Raw genomic sequence first — 20,106 nt, forward strand, 5'->3', positions numbered from 1 at the left:
AAATGGCTTCAGAAATCTGAATAGAGGGTGTCTTGATGGAGGGAGAGCGCCCCAGTTCAAAGCCAGAATCTGAGCCCTCAGGTACACCCAGCTCCCCTCTGGCCTCCATGCTGAGCAAACAGTGAGGGCAGCACCCCCAAGCTCCCTGCCACCCCTCCCAGGATCGGGCAAGTCCATCTTTGGTGCCTTTGGGTTACCTTGCCACCCAGTGGTGGCAGCCTCTGCCTTCCAGGTTATGACATAACAATTGCACAACTCACAGATATTTTCGAAAGAAACTGTCAGTTTCCTCTCCTGACCACTGCCAGGGGCTGTGGCCTCCATCCCACGAAGGGCCCCCAACAGCCTCAGGACTCTAGAAGCCAAATATAGTTAGTTAGAGTGACAAAGAAATGAAAACGCCAGACTGGAAAGTGACCCAGTTTTATTTTGGTGTTGGAGGCCAGATGGGGCATTGCCCTACTCCGGAGGGGTGAGGTCAGTACATTCTGCTCCTCCCCGGGCGGGAGGCCCAGCGACCTCAGGGCCCAGGCAGCAGGTGTGGGGGCCTGACAGGTGGGCGGCTCCAGGGACCCAGTGGCCACAGTGGGTTGCACAAGGAGAGGGGGACTCAGGCAGAGGCCTGGGATGGCTCAGATTGGGGGTTGGGGCGGGGGAGAGTCCGACAGGAGAGGATACAGAATCTAAGAACTGGGAGTCCGAAAGGGGGGTCCAGTCCCCTTCACTTTACCGCTGAGGCTCCAGGTCAGAGAGATGAACCCAAACTGTCATCCTGCAGGAGGCAGGGCCTGGAGTGAGGCCAGGCGTCCCAGCCCGGCGTAGGCTCGGTGCCCTAACCGCTGCCTCCACCCTCACGGAGGGTGCGTGCGGGGCCCAGGCGCTGGGTGCGGAGTCCGGTGGGCGGGCCGGCCCCCTTCTCCTGGGCAGGCCAGGCGGCCTGGCCTCGCTCAGCAGCTCACCGAGCCGGCGGGGGGCGCCGACCCCAAGTCGGAGAAGCAGTCGAACTCGCTCTGGCCCAGGAAGAGCTCGGGCAGATCGCGCACGCGGTGCAGCCCGAGCTCAAGCTCCAGCGACGTCAGCGCCTCCTCGTCGATGAGCTCGGCGTCCATGCCGCCCAGGGCGTGCGCGGGCGGCGGCAGTGGCAGGGCCGGGGCGCCGGGCGCCGGCTGCGGGCCTGGGGGGCCTCCTGGGGCGCCGGGGGGCGCAGCCGCGCGGCCCGGGTACAGCGTCGCTACGGGCTGCAGGTGCGCGCTGCCGGCGGCCGGCGGTGGCACGGCCGGAAAGGGCTGGAAGGCGGGCGGCGGCCCGAAGGCCCCGTATGCCAGGGCCCCCGGTGGAGGCGGCGCCGGGCCCAGCGGAGCCCCCCGCGGCCGCAACCCGCTGTCCGGGCCCGGGCCCGAGTACGGCTGCAGCGTCCGGAGCGCGTGAGGGCCATGAGCGGGCGCGGCGGGCGGCGGCCTCGGCACCAGGCTGTAGCCCTCGGCCAGCATCAGGTGGTCGGCCATGACGGCGGGCCGGCTGCCGGCGGCGGCGGGCCGATGGTCAGCTCGGGCTTCCCCCGGTCCCGGCCAGCTGTTCCTCTGCGGCGAGGGATCCGAACCCCGTGCCCTCTGTGCACCCCAGCCGGGCAAAGAAAAACCGAACCCGACCTGTGCTCCTGCGCGGCCCGGGACGCACGGAACTCAACGCTCTCGTGCACCTTAGCTCCAGGCGGCAACGAGCCCGCACACTTGGGCGGTCGGGCTGCTAGACCTCTGCGCCGCGCCCCCGGCCTCGGCGCCTACTTATACCCAGAGGCGGGGCTGCCCCACCCCCGGGTGCTCATTGGCTGGATGAGACGCTCTGGGCGGGCCGCACCGCGCCTCCAGGAGGTCTCCGCCCCGCCCCTGCCGGAGCTCCGCCCTTTGGACATCAGGCTGTGCCCTGGGCTTTGAGTTCAGTCCCGGAGCGTGGTGTTTGGCACTTTTCAAATGGTCTCCTCTGGCTGCCCTACGCTCAGTCTCAGCGCTGGCTGCGGCCACGCTTGAATGGACCAGAAAGTGGGCTGGGAGGGTCAGAGGTTTAGGCCCCCACAACTGCAGTATCACAAGCCCAACCTCTTAACCTCTTAATTTTCCAGGTTAAGAAAATTGGCAAGGCTCAGTGGCAGGTTTCCTGGGAGTAGGCAGAAAAGTCTTGACGGAAGTGAGACTCGAACCCAGGCCTTTTGATTGCCACCTCTACACACGGCACGGGCATCTCAGCTGCCCATCCACATACGCCCAGGAGAGCCAGTTGCTCCTCCCCCGGCTCCCACTCGCTTGTCTGTGGAAGCATGTACTGAGTTGTTATTAAAGTAATTTATGGGCATGTCTCCTGAAGGACTTGTTCAGCTTCGTGTCCTCAGCATTTGGCCCAGAGCCTGGCCCGGAGCAGGTTTTCAGTAAAAGTCGGGTGGAGTTGACAGATGATGGAGTGAATTACAACTCATTCCCCTGAGCTTCAGTTTTTCCATCTGTAAAATAGGGACAACCACAGCACCAATCACACTGGGCTGTGGGGAGGGTTAAATGAGGGGATGTGTGCACCGCGCCCAGCACAGTGCCTGGTGCGTAGTAGCTGCTCAAAAATGTACCTCAAATGAATGAAAGGCTGGATTTAGTTCTGTCCCTAGAGATCTTCTGAGTGGGATATGTTGCACCTCCTCTTGATAACAATAGTTACAGCTTGGGTGTTTAGAGTGTTATATAGTCTACAAACATCTTACTGGGGGCGGGACATGGATTATCAGCCCCATTTTGCAGATAAAGAGACTAAGGCACATAAAGGGAAAGTGACTGTCCAGGGGTCATACACAGCCAGAGTTATCATGTGAACACCTGTGTCCTTGGAGCAGCTGGAGTCTCTCCTGGTGGCCAGGAGACAACTTCCTGAACCTTGCCCTCCATGTGTTTGCCACTCTGCCCCTCCCTTCTTTGGCTCCCTTCCCTGGTAGTGTCCTTGGGATTTCCTGGAACTTGGGTTTATCCAGTTTGTGCAGAGAGAACCCTAGAGTGAGAGGCCAGGGGCCCAAGTTCTAATCATATCTCTACCACCTGCAGGCAGTATGACCGTTGGGTGTGGGTAGGGGCTGTCACTTGGTTCCCCAGGACCTCAGCTTTCTACTCAGTGAAAGAGAGATTGTAGTCCCTGCCGGGTCACCGGCGAGCTTGTGAGATTTTTTGCAAAGTGTAAAAGCTGCACATGGGAATTGAGTCTCCTGAGTCTGTCTCCAATAAAGATTTCACGCAGAAATTCCTATACCTGGCTACACTTCAGACTCACCTGGAGGGGAGGGCGTAGGGGGGAAGCAGGAGGCTTTGAAAAATGCTGAATTTCTCGCCCCACCCAAACCCCGACTCAGACTCTCTTGAGGGTCCTTTGAATCATAAATTTGTATTTTTAAAAAACAATTCTGTTGTTCTGACATTGTTGTCTGAGGACACCAACATTTGGAAGCCAATGTGCCACTAAACAGTTTCCTTAAAAAAAAAAAAAGTGAGTGTGTATGTGTGTGAATAATGTTTTAAAATGTCTTTAATTTAGTCAACAGATGCTTATTGAGCACCTAGTCTATGCCAGACATTGACCCGCAAGTAGTTTTTAAGCTTTTGGGATCAAGGAAGCCTTTGAGGATCTAATGAAAGCTACTGACTGAAAATTAATAAAGGGAAACGTCACTAAAATGGAGTCAGGAGCCCAGAAGGGGGAACTCTCACAAAGGTACCACTGGGGCATAGTACAGATCCCAACAGGAAGAGACCTACCTTGCATCTCCAGCAGGATGTGAAGCTATTTTCCGGCAGAGGAAGAAAGATTTTTCTGCTTGCCTGGCAACCGCTCAGCCAATCAGAGAGTATCACAAGTCAGCCAATGAAAAGTCACTATACTTCAAACTCCTAGTTTCCTCCAATGGACTTTTTGTTTGTAACAACCCCTCCAACTTCCCCCTTCTTTATAAAAGGGTTTCCTCTCCTTTGCTTTACCTGGACTTGCACATGTTTCACCGCATCGTATGTCCCAAGTTACAATTGTTTGCTACTATTGAATAAACCTGTTTTGCTGGTAAAATGACCGGCTGTTTTATTATTTTAGGTTAACACTACAAACATCATGGTCACTATTGCATATAAATTTGGTGGTTAGCTGATCCCTGGGAGATCCAGGGGGTCCTCAGGGGTTCATGGGGTCTGGGTTAGAACCACTCTTGAGTACCTGGGGACATACAGTTAACATCAAACTAAGTAAAATAATTATTCATGCGTTAGAAAGTGGTAGACACTATGGAAAAAAGGAAAAACAGATTAGGGAGGAGACTGGGGGTACAGGTGCAGCGTGCAGTATTGCACAGTACGGTCAGGGTGGGCCTCACTGAAACTATAAGGTTTGAGCAAATACTTGAAGGAGGAGAGGGTAGTAGCCACGTGATCCCAGCAGAGGGGACAAGTGGAGCGTCCTGCTAAAGCTGTAGTACCAGGGACCGAGGCATCAGCATCACCAGGGACCTTGTTAGGAATGCACCTCTGGGGCCCCACCCCAGAGCTGAATCAGAAGTGGCTGGGGCCCAGCCAATGGCATTTGAATCAGCCCTGCGGGTGATTCTGAGCCCCTGAGTTAAGGTAAAGCCTGGAGGCAGGTGTGAGCCACAGCCAGGAGGGAGGGTAACTGGAGCAGAGGGAGCTTGGGGCCAGAGGAGGTGAGAGAGGGGGGAGGGGAGAAGATCATGTGGGGCCTTGATAGGGCCCTCTTAGGCCCTGTAAGGACTTTGGCAGCTGAGTGACGTGACCTAACTTATGCTGTGAAAGCTCTGCCCTGGTTGAACTTTGCTTGTTCCTAGCATTTCCATGAATTGCTTCCTTGCTCTTCCTTGGATCACCCAGGCACATTCATTTCTTGGGACTCCTGCTGTTCCTGCTGGCTGGGATGCTCTTTCCTCAGACATCCACATAGTTCACTCCTTCCCTTGGTTCTGATCTTCTAAAAGTCCCCCCTCAGAGAGGCCACCTCTGACCCTATTTCCTCACCCTGTTCTGCTTTTCTTCTCAGCGCCTACCACCACTTGGCATTATTTCAAAGACTGTCTCTCTACCCACAGGTCAGCTCCTTGAGAGCAGAGGCCTTGCCTCTGTTGTTCTGCACAGTATTTCTAAGGCATTAGAATGGTGCTTGACGCATAGGAGGGACTTAAGTATCTGTTGAATGAGTGAATTAGGCAGAGCAGAAGTTATTATCTTTTTTGACAAAGAAGGAAACTGAAGCCTAGAAAATAACTTAGGAAGTTGGCTGAGGTCACAATGTGTGTGTGGTGGAGCCAGGGCTGGAAGGGACTTTTGTAGTCCTGGAGCAGAACCATCCCCACTGACCCAAGCTGCTTTCACCCCAAGCCATGTCTTCATGAGCCCCTGGTGGGGAGTGGCGGGGAGACACCCTTGAGTCCACATGGCATGAGCTGATAGGGCCACAGTAATCCTTGACCCAGGTGGGCATTGGTCAGTGGTCAGCAGTGGAAGGAACCAGTAACCCCTAGGGACCATCTTGTGTCACCAAGTGAGGATGCAATTCTTCCCACTCCTTCCTCGTGTCCAATCTCTCTTCTTGAGGACTTATGGAAAGATCCACCCCAAGTGGCTTCTACCTCTCCCAAAGACCCCAGGTTCTGGTTGGCAAGACATTTTGGGTTTTACTCTTGCTGACAGCCCCATGTCTAGCACCCAAGGTAAAGATTGCCTGAGACTGGAGGGCTCAGGTGTGGTACCTGGGGAAGACCTCTCTCTAGCACCTCTGAGCCGGCTCCCCAGTCCCCAGCTGAGCAGAACCCCCAGCCTTACCCAGCAGCTTGGCAGACTTGGCCTTCAGCCCTGGAGGCTGCTCTGAGACCTGAGTTCCAGGCTCTGACAGGCAGGCAAAGCTCACCTCTTCTGCAGCTTTTCCTCAAAGTTGCAGACCAGGGGAGGTGTTTCTACAGATCCCCTAAAGGCCATGTCCTCCAAGAGCCCCCAGATGATGACTTGCACCACTGTACCTGATGTTCAGATGATGAAAATGAAGCTACGGCACCAGGTTGTAACAAATATAGTATTAGCTAACATTTATTGAGCATTTACTACGTACCAGACATGGGCTGGATGCGTCAGATGGAGTATTTTCTTGACGCCTCAGAACAAACCTGTGAGTAGCTGCTATCATTCACAGAGAGAGAAGTGACTTGCCCAAGGTCAACAGCTAGCAATGGAGGAAAGGAGTGTGGCAGCCCCGCTCGTTTCCTCCCAGTGTCAGTCTCTCTTTCTTCTTTACCAGCATGCCAGGTAAGCTCCTGCCCCGACAGCTCCAGCTCTTTCCTCTGCCCAGAATAATCTGCTCCCTGACCCCATATCTGCATGACTAATTCTCTCACTTCCTTTGAGTCTTTGTTCAAATACTACCCTTCTCTTGACCACTCCATTTTATTGTGGTAGTTTCCAAAAATGTCCACTAATTATTTGACAGACCTCCTCAAATTCCCCACTCCTTAAATGTGGGGTGGACATAGTGACTCACTTCTAACAAATAGAATATACAGCAGAAGTGACAGTGTCATTTGCAAGACTAGGTCATAGAAGATATTGTGGTTTTCTCCTTGCTCTCACTCTTGAATCACTTGTTCTGGGGAAGTTAGTTGACAAGCCGTGAAGACACTCAAGCAGCCTTAGTGGAGAGGCCCACATGGCAAGGAACTGAGGCTTCCTGCCAATAGCTGGTGAGGAACTAAGGCCTTTTCCCAAAAGCCATATGTGTGAGCTATCTCAGAAGTGGACCCTCCAGCCCCAGTCAGCTCTTGGATGTCCACATCCCCAGCTGACATCTTGTTCGCAGCCTAGGTAAGCCAATCATGGGTTCCTGACCCACAGAAACTGAGATAATACATGTTTGTGGTTTAAGCTGCTGAATTCTGGGATAATTTGTCACACAGCAATAGATGACATACATTAATACAGCAACCAGTTCCACCTCCCAAACGGGCCTGATTTGGCTCTACTTTTATTTTTTTCTAAGCAGTTGTCGTCTTCTAACACATTAAATAATACTCATTTATTACATTTGTTTATCTCTTCACCACTAGAATGTCAGCTCTACACAGGCAGGGATTTTGTCTGTTTCATTTATTGATTTATCCTCAGGACCTAGAACAATGCCTGTATTTCATTTAAAATGTGATACAGTCATTCCTTCACATCCATGTGGGGATTGGTTCCAGGACCCCAGTGAATACCAAAATCTGCAGATGCTTGGGACTTCCCTGGTGGTCCAGTGGTTAAGAGTCTGCCTTCCAATGCAGGGGATGTGGGTTTGATCCCTGGTCAGGGAACTAAGATCCCACATGCTGCGGGGCAACTAAGCCGGCGCACCACAACCACTAAGCCCATGTGCCACAACTACTGTGCCCTTGTGCTCTAGAGCCCACGTCCATGCACCACAAAAAAGAGCCTGCGCACTGCAACGAAAGAGCCTGCATGCTGTAAGGAAGATCCTGTGTGCTGCAACTAAGACGCGATGCAGTCTAAATAAATTAATTAATAAGAAAAAACAAAAAAGACTCCAGGCTTCCAATGTAGGGGACCTAGGTTTGATCCTTGGTCGGGGAGCTAAGATCCTACATACCCCAACTACTGAGCCCGCACACTCTAGAGCCCGTGGGCCACAACTAGAGAAGCCCACACATCGCAATGAAGACTGAGCTCAGCCTAAATAAGTAAATAAATAAATAAATAAATACAAAAAAAACCCCCAAATCTGCAGATGTTCACGACCTTATGTAAAATGGTTTAGTATTTGCGTATAAGCTATGCACATCCTTCCCTAGACTTTAAATCATCATAGATTACTTAAAATACCTAATACAATGTAAATAATTGTAAATACAATGTAAATATTTGCCAGCATGTAAATTCAAGTTTTGCTTTTTGGAACTTTCTGGAATCTTTTTAGATGCAGAACCTGCAGATGTGGAACTAGCGGATATAGAAGGCCGACCGTATTATCAATATGAGACGATTCTTATTTTGGAAAAATTAAAGTGTAAAGAGAATTCACGGGTCTGAGGATCAATAAAATATGATAGTAGGTGCAAAACTTAATTTCAGTAAGTGTTAGAATATAAAATAACAGATTGCTGATTTTGTTGAGAGCAGCAATGTGTCTGGTCAAAAATCAGACTCATTCCTGGCCAGTGAGATATAAGCAGAAGAGGCTGGGTGGGGCTGCCTGGAAAGCTCCTTAAAAATGCATGGAATTACGCAGACAAGGTAAATCCACAGAGACAGGATGAAGATTGGTGGTTGCCAGCGGTTGAGGAGCAGCTGCTTAGTGAGTATGAGGGTTCCGTTTGGAACAGGATGGTGGTTCCACAACATGGTGACTATATGAAATGCCACTGAACTGTTCACTTTTAAATGGTTAATTTTATGTGATATGAATTTCACCTCCATTGGAAAAGAAAAACAGAGGGATTCAGCCAGCACTCACTTTTTGTGCTTTGCTTTTCCTCCTTTCCTGCCAGGGATGAGGATGTGATGCCCAGAGGGGCAGCAGACATTTTTTTAGCATAAGGACATAACAACAACAGCAGCAACAACAGCAACAACAGCTAACACTATAGAGCACTTAACATTTGCCAGATTCTGTTCTAAGCTTCTTCACATATATCAGCTCATTTAATTTTTACAGCAACCCTATACAGAAGGTACTTATTCCCATCTTATAGGTGAGAAAACAGGTACAAAGAAGAAAAATGATGGCATATGCTAAGGATGGCAGAGTGGAGTCTAGGAGGAGCCTGGGCCCTCCATGCACCACGGAGCCCCTGTAGCAGTCCTGAAAGCCCGGCTCTGGTCTTATTACTATTGGAAAAAAAATATGTGCTATTTAGTTAAGGCACTGTAGTTAGGTTTCTGTTCCAGGCATCCTGAGATTCAAAGTCAGGTGTATCTGACTTTAGTGCAAGTGCACCTAACCTCTATGCTCTCAGCCTGCAGATCAGTTATCAAGGGCTGTTTTGTCCCTCTGATCCCATTTGGTGGTGTTCCTCTGTGGTAGCGTTGGGGTGTCCCTCCACCTTGAAGCCCCATTTCCCAGTACAGGGCCTGGTCTGTACAAAACAGTGCAGTGTGATGTTGGGATTAGCAGTTTGGACCAGGGAAAGGAACTTGGAGTACAGGAGGGAGACAGTCCCAGGTGTAAAGCAAACATCAAAGATGCAGAGGTGTGTGAGGTGGGGGAAGGTGCCATGGAGGAGTGAGCCTTCTCGGATGGGCTGGATCTGGACAGATAGAGAAGGCAGGGAAATGGGCTTTCTTGACAAAGAGCATAGCTTTTGAGTGCAAGCACCAAAGTGTGAATGTACACAGTGAAGTTCAGGAAGTACCAGGTGGCTGGGTGGGGCCAGAATAATGGTCTTTTTATGTCTGGACAGGGAGAAATCAGACCCGAATGATGAGGCCCTTGCAAGTCAGCACTCATAACACTGAAAATCATCTGTGCAGAGGTTTCTATATCTTCTCACAACAACCCAAGAAGGAGAAAAGGCAGGAGGTGCTTCACATATTTTATAGGAAGGATCTAAGACAGCGCTAGGGGAATCAATGTGGCTAATGTTGCATAGCTAGCGAGTGGCAAGGGTGAGACTTGAACCTGGGTCTTTTGACTTCATGTCCTCTGCTTGCCTGCTCAGGCAAGGGACTATCAGCAGCTGTGCACAGGGACGGGCCACGGAAGGGCTCTGAGCAGGGGAGTGATGACCCGCCTGTTGGTACTATCTCTCCTGCCAGTGGAAACGGACAGGATGGATTTGAGGTAAGCTGCTGGGGCACGGCAACACACCCATTCATTCATTCATTCAACAAATACTGAGCTCCTACTGTGTGCCAGGTACTTCCCGGCCTCATAGAGCTTCCAGTTTAGTGACAGGAGAGACAAGAACCAAGGGATAAAACAAAATGATTACAAACTGTAAGGGGCTAAGAGGGAAACAAGCAGGGTGATTTGAACTTAATTTTTTTTTCTTTTTTTTTTAAGAACTTTTATTGAGATATAATTGACATACAATAAACTGCATATATTTAAAGTGTACAATTTGATACTTTTTCTTAGCAGTAATGTTTATATGGCAATCCCAATCTCCCAATTCATCCAAACTTACTTTAGAAAGAGGGGTTGGGGCCTGCCTCCTGGACAGGAGACATTAGGTTGAACCTGGTAAAGAGGAGAAGCCAACTCTGCAAAGAACAGAGGGTAGATGCTCTGGGCAAAGAAGCAGCACGTGCAAAGGCTCAGGTGGGAAAGAGCTGCTGCATTTGAGGAACAGAACGAAGGCTCTGAGGTTGGAGGCTGGTGAGCCGAGTGTCAGCAATCGGGAGGTAGGCAAGGGTCAGGTCAGCTGAGGTGCCAAGTCAAGGGCTTGGATGTGTTTCAAGTAGGTTGGGAAGCCACTGGAGCCGCAAGGCCTCCCTTGGTGCCCCATCAAGGCGAGAGTCCTGTGACCCTGTGGAAGAGGCCGATTGGTGGCAGGAGGCACTCAACCACTTAGAGTGGAGTCATACTTAATCGGGGCAGGGCAAGGGCATTCAGTTCCACAATCAACATGTAAGGCAAAAATCATGTGTAGTCCTTAAGGATTCCCTGTAGAACTTACTACATGTGCAGTTTTGCGTGTTCAATCTTTATAGTAATAGGTATATTTGTATGTACTATATGTAGTAACATACAGTGTATGAAAACTCATACATTATAGAAAAAATACATATTCAAAATATAATTTAATATTACTCTTAAACACACTAAAGGGAGATGTAAAGGCAAGAGTCAACCAGTGCCCGCGTACGTCCACGGGAGACTCCCTGTAATGGATGCTGTTGGCGCCCCGCGTGCATCTCCTTTCCCGGCTGGCACACTGGCCTCCCAGCTGCTGGGATGTTGGCTGCTAACAATCACAGCTGCCCCTTTCTCTTGAGAACTGCCCTCAGCCAAATGCAAGCCTCCCCCCTGCCTCACCCCAGCCGCCGCCAGGTCTGGGGACTGACTGATGAGAGTACAATAGACAAGTCTCCTTGCCTTTAATGTGAGACAGATTCTGTGTGGCAACGGCCCCAGAGCTCTCCGTGGGTCAGGCTGCGACTCCACCCTTTCTTTTCCTCACTGCTCTTCTCCTGAGAGCTCAGCTTCTAGGGGATCTGACCTAAGACCCTCCCTTGAGGCATATGTCTATCAGGTGCCAGGGGAGAGCGTGGGTGGGGGAGCCGAGGTCCATTGTCCTGTTTAATCTTCACAGTAGCTCTTGGGGGGATCTGCCTCACCCATGGCGACACGCCTCTGAGAAGTGCCCCCTTCCTCATTTTACCCAGGGGGCTCCTGTTATGCTCTATGACCCACTTTGCTGGACGTAAGCCCCTGTGCTGCAGACCAGAGTGGTGGAGTCCAGGCTCAGCCGAATCAGATTCTTTCTCCCGGGAGTTTGGAAGTGGGACTGAAAAACGGCAGCCAGACTGAATGAAGCTGGGAATGTCACACATTAAACCTATGTGTGAGCTGCGGAGGCAGCCAGTTTTTGCCACAGGCACCAGATAAATGGAGGAAACCTGTCTGCAGAGGGAGAAAAATGAAGCAAGCACGGAGGGAAGAGAAGTGAGAGGGGAGATGGGGAAGGAGTCTCGTCTGAATATGTGGTGGCTTTACAGGGGGCGTGCTAGGCTCACGGGCCCCTCTGCCTTGGGGTTTCAGGAGGTGCCCTGGTTCTCCTGAGACAATCCTGATTTTAGTGAAGCTACCTCAAGAAACATAAAAAGTGCTGGGTCAGATAGGGAGTTTTGTCCCCATTTTACAGATAATAAGAAGAATACTCAAGAAAGGTAATAGCCAGCTTCCGGGAACACAGCCAGAAACCGGTGCAGCTAGAATTCACAGGGGAGTCTGGCTCATTCATAGGTCAGGCTTCTTCCACTGCTCATGCCTGCACACGGCAGACAGGGCTCTGGGCATGTGGATGCTGTATCACTGAGCATCCCAACTCTGGGCTGGCAGAAATTTCTCCCTGGGGCTCAGAAGTTCCCAAGCTGCCTCAGAAGGTGACAAGGGTGTCCTCTCACCCTGGAAGCTGCAAATTCTGATGTGGCATCCACAGATATCCTGTGAACACATGGCCTGTACCGAGCTTTGCAGCCAGGCTCAAAGGATGGCCTCAGAGCCCTGGATCGTCCGGCTGAGGATGACATTGACCTCTGCTTGCTATGTAAGTGGGACCGTGAGACCCTGCACATCTGTGCGAAGGGGAGTTTGGCCTGAGCTGCATTTCCTCCCTAGCATTGCCCATCCCTTAAGAATCAGGCTGATAAAGAGCAACATGATTAATCACTTCCTCCTCCACTCTGCTGCCACTGCATCCTGTGTTTGAGTCATTTCCGCATCCCTGTACCTAACATGGTGCCTAGCGCAAAAGAGGTATGGGTGCACTTTTACTGAATGAATGGCATTGAATCTTACACTGTTGGAGTTCTTGTCTACTTGATCTGCTTGATGACACTTAAAGCAGCATGAGGGTAGGGCCCAGGTTTACTCTGTGATGGGGGAAGGGCCAGGATGGTGCAGTGCAAGAGTGTGGGCTCTGCAGAGAGTCAGGAGTCTTTGGTTTGAATTCCACCTCTGCTCCTCTGGGTCTTGAAATGTTAGGCAAGCTGTTCCTCCTCTCCGAGCCTCAGTTTCCTCATCTGTAAAATGGGGGTGGTAGCAATAATAACTCACTGACCATGTAGTCAGGAGGATTAAGTGAGATAATATACCTGAAATTCCATCCTGGGCCTAACACAAGGTAGGAGCTCAGTGAATATTGATTTTCTCCACTCTGGTATTTTCCACCGTGCTTGGCATGTGGCAGACATTCAGTAAATGCTAGGTCCCCTTCAGGCCTCCTGGACCAAGCAGCTCTGGTCAAGCTACCAGCTGACAGCAATGGCATGAATGGGCCCAGGAGATGCCAGCAGAGCCCACCTAGCATATAGAATCAGGAGCTAATAAATGATTGCTGCTTTAAGCCCTAAGGTTTGAGGTAGTTGCTAAATTACTAGGTAAGTTACTAAGTTACTGAGACAAACACTGAAGTTCTAGGAAAGGCTGGGATGGAGCTGGTCTTAGGAGCAACTGGAACTAGCACTCTCTCTGGGTCTCCTGTCTTTGTTTTTTTCTGAACATTATGTTTTTTTCTCTTTCACAGCACACTGATTTTCTTCATGGTGTCTGAGTTTTATACCTTGAGCCTTTAGCTCATGGAGAAAAACTGACTCCTTTCCCTGAGCCTGCAAGTCCTGGGGAAAGACCCGTTGGCCCAGCTTGGGTCAGGCGGCCCTCCCCACCCCCACTCCCACACCCCTGCCCCCTAGACCCCGCCCCTACCCCAGTGATGGAGTGGGGAGGGTGAGATCGCAAAGTACATCCTAGGTGACACATGCTGAGCACAGCACAGAGCCAAGCACTATTCTACAGGCGTAATGCGTGTTAACTGACTTCATCCTCATAGCACAACAATCCTGTCCAAGCTGTTATTATCTCTGCTTTGAGGTGAGGGAGCTAAAAACCGAGGCACAGAGAGCTGGAGTAACTTGTCTAAGGTCACACAGCCAGATAGAGGTGTAGCCAGGATTCATATCAAGACTGCCTGACTCCTGGGTCCACATCCTTATCAACCACATTGCTAGCCTCTCAGGTTGAGCCCCTGGGGGGATCCAAAGGATTGAGGGGTGGGCAAGGTGGAGGCCCTCCAAGGAAGGAACTGGAAGGCTTGGCCCAAAGAAGGGATGCCACCAGCAGGCCTTAATCATACTGCCTTCAGGTCTTGAAATAGCTGTTTCTAGGTAGTGAGAGTGGAACATTCTGGGTGACCTCTGAAAAATGAACCTAGGACCACTGGGAGGTGGTCTCAGTTCAGTGGAAGGAACTTCTTTAGAGTCGGAGGTGTCTGAGGATAGTACGGTAGCTTCTGGAAATGTGAGTGCCTCATTGCCAGGAGTTGGAGGAGCCCCATGGTCAGGGAAATAGTTTAGAGGATTCCCACCATCCCTCTCTCATCCCTGTACCCCTGAGGGTACAGCCTGGGCAGGACAAGAGGAAGGCGCTCAGTGGGTGGGAGGCTGGACGGGCTCAGTTGTTCCCAGACCTTTAGGTCAGTAAACCATCCCCTTCCAAATTATAGCAACTGCCGTAAGGTGGCTGATTTTTTATTTCACCAAGTCAGGACACATAAAGCAGCCCAATCAGCTAGCCAAACAAACCAAAAGCAACTACCAGCCACGTCACCACTTCATAAGAGGGAAGCCATTTCAACACCAAAAAACCCAAACAGGCATTATCTCAGAATAAACACTTGTTTTCTTTCAAGGATGAGCAGTTGACAAAGTTACATAAACATGACTAACGAAGGATGTATTCAAAACCATTCTGAAGACAGAAAAATTAGGGCATAACACTTCGTCCAACATGATTGGGTGCTAATATGATTGTTTTCTTGATACGAGTTTTTCTGTTTGAGGATCTGGAATTGCTAGGACAACAGACTCGTTTGGAGACTTAAAAAAATTCCACTTGTTGAAAATCCTGTTTTAAGTGGGAATATTGAGGGAAATGGAAGCATATCCTGCCTGCGACTTCATTTTGCAGGTGAACTGAAGGGAATTAAGGGGAAAATAACTTCTGGGGTCTCCAGGCCCTTTTCCCTTCAACTCCACCCCACCCCTCCGGGCCCTGCTGTCAGTGGGCGGGGGTGGGGGGGAGGGTAGCGGAGCAGAGGAAGGGGCTGCCTGAGGGGCAGGGTCCTCCTTGCCCTGCTGCCACTCCAGTCTATGGTGCTTGAGGACTGGACCTGTCAACTCTCAGCAGAGGGGATGTTCCAACTGTCACAGAGACATACAGCTGGTCTTTATGAAGCACTAGACCAAACACCCTGCAAAACCCCTTTCCAGTCAAACCGTGTCATTCCAATGACTGGTTCTTAGAGTCCCTGTGATGCCCCTATGGCAGCTTTGGTTTGGTTGATTTTATGAAAATAAGTCCATGAATGAGGAAGGATTCTGTTTTCATTAATAATAGTAACAGTAGCCGGTGTTTTATGAGCCCTTTCTCTGTCAGGCCCCATGCATGCATGATTTCACTGAATTCTTACAACAACCCTGCAAGGTACATACTAGGATTGTTCCCATTTCACAGATGAGGAGACTGAGGCCCAGGGAGGTTGCTCAATGTCACACAGTGAGCACCTGGCCAAACTGGGCTTTATCCCTGAAGGAGTGTGAAGGTTTCACTCTCAACCACTGTGTCCTGTTCTTAATTTCCTTCTCAAAATGTGGAGTGGAATATTGGTGGGGGTGGGGTGTGGAGAAACAGGGCCCATATTTACCCATATCTCAGTAAAGATCTGTTGTTTTCCAGCCGATGCAGGCTGCTGTGATCATCTCCACTTACTCTCTGGGTGTGACCTGCCTCCCTGACTAGTGTGTAGATTCCCTGGGGGAGAGTCACGTGCCCCCTGGAATCTTGAGCCTGGTGGTGTCCTGGCTGGAAACTATGGGATAGGGCAGCTCCCATAGTCTCCAGCCAGGACACCTCCCCCAGAGCCTGGCTCAGACTTAGGGGACAAAGTTGGGCCAGGCAGGAAGAGGCAGCTGGGGGTTTCCTCAGGGTGGGTCTGCCTGGCTCTTGCTGGGCTGGAAGCCAACCTGAAAAGGAATTTCCCAGTCATGTCTTAATTCTGTCTTCCTTATGGAGTGAGCACAGCATTGGAAGATGAGCTGAGCTCTTCACTTCCCCGGAAAATAGCTGTTCAAAGGAGAAGAGGAGACCTGAGGTACCTTCTTTTTGGGGAGGAAACAGCACTGTCTCATAAGGTATCAGAGTCTGGTTTTTCCCTCCTGGGAAGAGAATATACCCCAACAACTCCAGAGCTGATTGGTGCCCAGCGAGGAAAACTTGGCTTAGCTGTGAGTACCGGCTGTTTATCCAGACTTGTGTAATAGAAATGCAATGTGAGTCACAAGTGAAATTGTAAATGTTCTAGTAACCACATTTTTAAAAAAGTAAACAGAAACAAGTGAATTGAATGTTAAAAACAATTTTTATTTAACCCAATATATCCAAAATTACAGTGTAATATGTCACCAATATAAACATTAGTGAGGTATTCACATGCTTGGTATTAAAGATTTGAAATCTGGGGTATTGGATCCTTACAGCACAATTTGGGTAAGCCACATATCAAGTGCTCAGTAGCTATGCATGGCCAGTGGCTACCATATTGGACAGGGCAGCTTTACACCATGGATTCTGGATGTGAAGACCCGGAAGTCCCAGGATTTTTGCATCCTAAGATTGCCTTTGGAAGGATTTCAAGGTCATCCAGTCAAACCTCTCACAAATAAGGAAATGACTTTCCTCAAGGTGACCTACTGCTCCTAGCAAAGCTGAAGTCCACACCTGGATGTCTGTGTCCCAGGGTCGGATAACTCCCCTATCCCAGCAGTCCCCTGCCAGTGGAGATAGGCTGCTGACAGCCTCCATCAAGGTGTAAAACAGGGGTAAGAGGTGAGGCAGAAAGACCCTGGAAGGAAGTAGACAGCCTCTCCTCTGCCACCTTCTCCCGTTCTGGGCATAGAGTGGGCAGGAATTCCTTTGATGAACCCTCAAACCTCAACATAGACTCAGGCCCACATCCTACCTTTTAATTCTTCTCTTTTCATATCTATTGCTGCCTACAATGAACTAGACCCTGAGCTTGGTTGCAGATAAAAGACAGGCCATGGGAATGTAAACTGGTGCAGCCACTATGGAAAACAGCATGGAGCTGCCTAAAAGAGCTAAAAATAGAGTTGCCATATGATCCAGCAATCCCACTCCTCGGCATATATCTGGACAAAACTTCAATTCAAAAAGATATGTGGACCCCTATGTTCACAGCAGCACTATTCACAATAGCCAAGACATAGAAACAACTTAAATGTCCATCGATAGATGAATGGTTAAAGAAGAGGTGGTACATATATGCAATTGAGTACTATTCAGCCATAAAAAAAGAGTGAAATAATGCCATTTGCAGCAACATGGATGGACCCAGAGATTATCATACTAAATGAAGTAAGTCAGAAAGAGAAAGACAAACACCATATGTTATCACTTATGTGTGGGAACTAAAATGTCACACAAGTGAACTTATCAATGAAACAGAAACATTCACAGATATAGAGAACAGACTTGTGGTTGCCAATGGGGAGTGGGGGAGGGGGCATGGATTGAGAGTTTGGGGTTAGCAGATGCAAACTATTATATATAGAATGGATAAACAACAAGGTCCTCCTGTACAGCACAGGGAACTATATTCAATATCCTGTGATAAACCATAATGGAAAAGAATATGAAAAAGAATATATATGTGTATAACTGAATCACTTTGCTGTATAGCAGAAATTAACACAACGTTATAAATCAGCTGTACTTCAATAAAATAAATTAAGCAAAAACAAAGACAGGTTAGACTTCCTGGGGGAAAGAGCAGTTAACTCTACCTGGGGCAACCAGGGCAGCCTTCCTGCTGGACAAAGACAGAGGAGCAGTGGAACTTGGCAGGGGGCGGGGTGGGGGTGGGGTGGCAGGGGATGAAGGGAAAGAACTTTCAGGCAGAGGGTGACAGTTGGAGGGAGGGGAGGTGTGAAGGAGCTGGTCTCCTGTTTTCCCAGGGGCAATGGCTGCTGCTATTCTTTCTCCCCGCCTGACCTGGGGTCTGGGGGGTTGCCATGGCTTCCCATGAAAGAAGGCAGACTCCATTTTTTATATATCTGCCCTACCTGAGGTCCTAAGAAGACCAGCACAGGGTGGGTACCCATTGGATGGAGGGGAAAGAGGGAAGCAGATGAAGAGGACATTAGATTGAGTCCAGAGCAGCTGGTCCACGGAGCACAGGGACCAGTAAAGGGGGCAGGAAGGGAACTGGTATGTCCTGAGCACCTCATCATCAGAATCTCATTCACACCACCAATGGCGGGAGGTAGGCAATATCTACCCCCCTTCTATGGGAGGAAAATGAAGCCCGGAGAGGCCCAATGACCTGCTGGGGTTAAGGCCCATTCTGTCTATTTCAAAGGCCAATCTTTCTAGGTTCTTTCTGGCACATCCTCACCTGGCCACTGCCAAGAACCCAGCAGTGACCAAGTTCTTGGCAGGCACCCTCGCCTTTGGGGAGGTCTGCTTCACTGGGAGTTCCTGGTGAAGTAGAGGGTTCCTAGAAAAGCCTCCTGTAACAGTTATCACCCACACTGGGCTTGGAGATACCCTGTCACCCCCAGCCCCCAGCCCCAGGTGAGGATGCAGAGAGGTAGAGTGGCTTGTTCAAGGTCATACAGAGAAGGGGTGGGTAGAGAGAGGTGGGATTGACCACCCCTGCCCCTGGGCACTGACTCATGGCAGCTGCTGTGGGAAAGCCACTGCCAGTCTCTCAGCCTTGGCTTTCCCAGCCAGGCAATGGGTAGGATTGTTTGGGCATATCTGCCTGCGCCCAGAGCCAGTGGACAGGGAAAAAGCTGAGCACAGTGCATTGCCAGGGCGCCTCGCCCTCTCCTGTTCCAGCACCAACAGCTCACGGGGCATCCCTCCCCATGGGCAGGAAGCTTTCCAGTTCTCAGAGAGACCAGCCCAGGCTCTCACACGGCTCAAATCCCCAGCAACCAGCACAGGCAGGGTGACCAACTGTCCTGGTTTGCCCAGGACTATCTCAGTTTAGCATTCCAAGTCCTGCAGCCCAGGAACCCCTCAGTCCTGGGCAAACAGCACAGTTGATCACTCCAGCCCTGGTGCAAAGTCAGTAGCTGGCACTCAAGAAGTATCCTAAGTGAATGAACACAATCAACGGACTCAGGGAAAACAAACGAGCAGCAGTGCTGGGAGGGGGCAGAATGGGGACTGCTGTGCCCATTTTATAGATGAGGAACTGAGGCCCAGAGAGTGTAAACTTTCAGGTTGCTTGTAACTATCTCATGCCTTTTACTCAGCGTCAAATCTCCTCTAAACTGTCTCCTGAGTATTTTGAGCTGGTCCCTGGGGTGGGAGGCAGCTGGGCATAGAGAAGACTTTCAGGGGATTTTGCCCATCCTAAACTTGAGGCTGGAAAGGACAAGGGGAGAAGGGTCGCTCTATTTCAGCTCCACGGTGGAGAGCTTCCGTGTCCCTGCTGAGTTTAGTGGATTCAAAGCTCACTTCAGCCACTTCAGCTGTGTGACCTTGAGCAAGTGACTTACTCTCTCAGCTTCAGCTTCCTCACCTGTAACCTGGGAATGAAATATGAGTGCTCAGTGTCTGAGGTTGTTGCAAGGATTAGAAAGCACTGGGCACAGGGCCTGGCACAGAGGAGGTGCCCCGGAAACGTCAGCTGCTGTAATTTTTCTTATTCGGTACCGCCGGCATGGGTTGTGTACTAACTACTCCCTGTGCGGTGAAGCCCCAGGAGATGCCTGGAAGTTCAGAAGTCTGACACTCCTGTTACTGAGTAACCTCCGCATATCCCACCGCCTCCCAGTGCCTCCGTCTGTGGGTCTGTAAGATGGAGCTTTTCTGGGTGTTTGTGAGCACTCAGTGCGCTGGTGTGTATTTGCGATGGTGAAGCACGGAATACATTCCTAACAAACGAGTCGTCCCTTTCCTCCGCAGGCCCACGCAAACCTTAGAACCGTCCTGTGAGACTCGCTGTTATCCCGTTTCACGGGAAAGGCAGCCGTAGTAGAAGGTCCTCCGCGAGCGTCTGTTTGGTGGATAAGGGAGTGAATGAGTGCGGAGGGAGTGGGTCCGTGAATGAATGAACGGATGAATGGCGCAGGGGAAGCCGCCCGCGAGCGCAGCCAATCAGCGCCGCGCGCCCCGCCGCCGCTCCCCGCCCAGGTGTGTGGATGCGGATTACTGGGCTCTGCGCTGGGAGATGGCACTTGAAAGGAGCCGCGGGCGCGCCCAGCGCCGCCCAGTAATTAGCGGCGGGCGGGCTTATCGGTCATCTCGGCCTCGCGGGCGGCCTCCCCACGCCGCTGCCGCCGCCGCCGC

General features: G+C 50.7%; 1 protein-coding gene across 1 annotated transcript; it reads right to left on the reverse strand.

Annotated features, from left to right (window-relative positions):
- Positions 1-407: 407 nt before the first annotated feature.
- Positions 408-1,744, reverse strand: CITED4 (Cbp/p300 interacting transactivator with Glu/Asp rich carboxy-terminal domain 4). Its single transcript, XM_057748374.1, has one exon. It carries the CDS (start codon positions 1,503-1,505, stop codon positions 948-950), a length of 558 nt encoding a protein of 185 aa, XP_057604357.1. The 5' UTR covers positions 1,506-1,744; the 3' UTR covers positions 408-947.
- Between the last annotated feature and the right edge of the window lie 18,362 nt (positions 1,745-20,106).

This window comes from Hippopotamus amphibius, chromosome 1, assembly GCF_030028045.1.
Source record: "Hippopotamus amphibius kiboko isolate mHipAmp2 chromosome 1, mHipAmp2.hap2, whole genome shotgun sequence".
NCBI lineage: Eukaryota > Metazoa > Chordata > Mammalia > Artiodactyla > Hippopotamidae > Hippopotamus > Hippopotamus amphibius.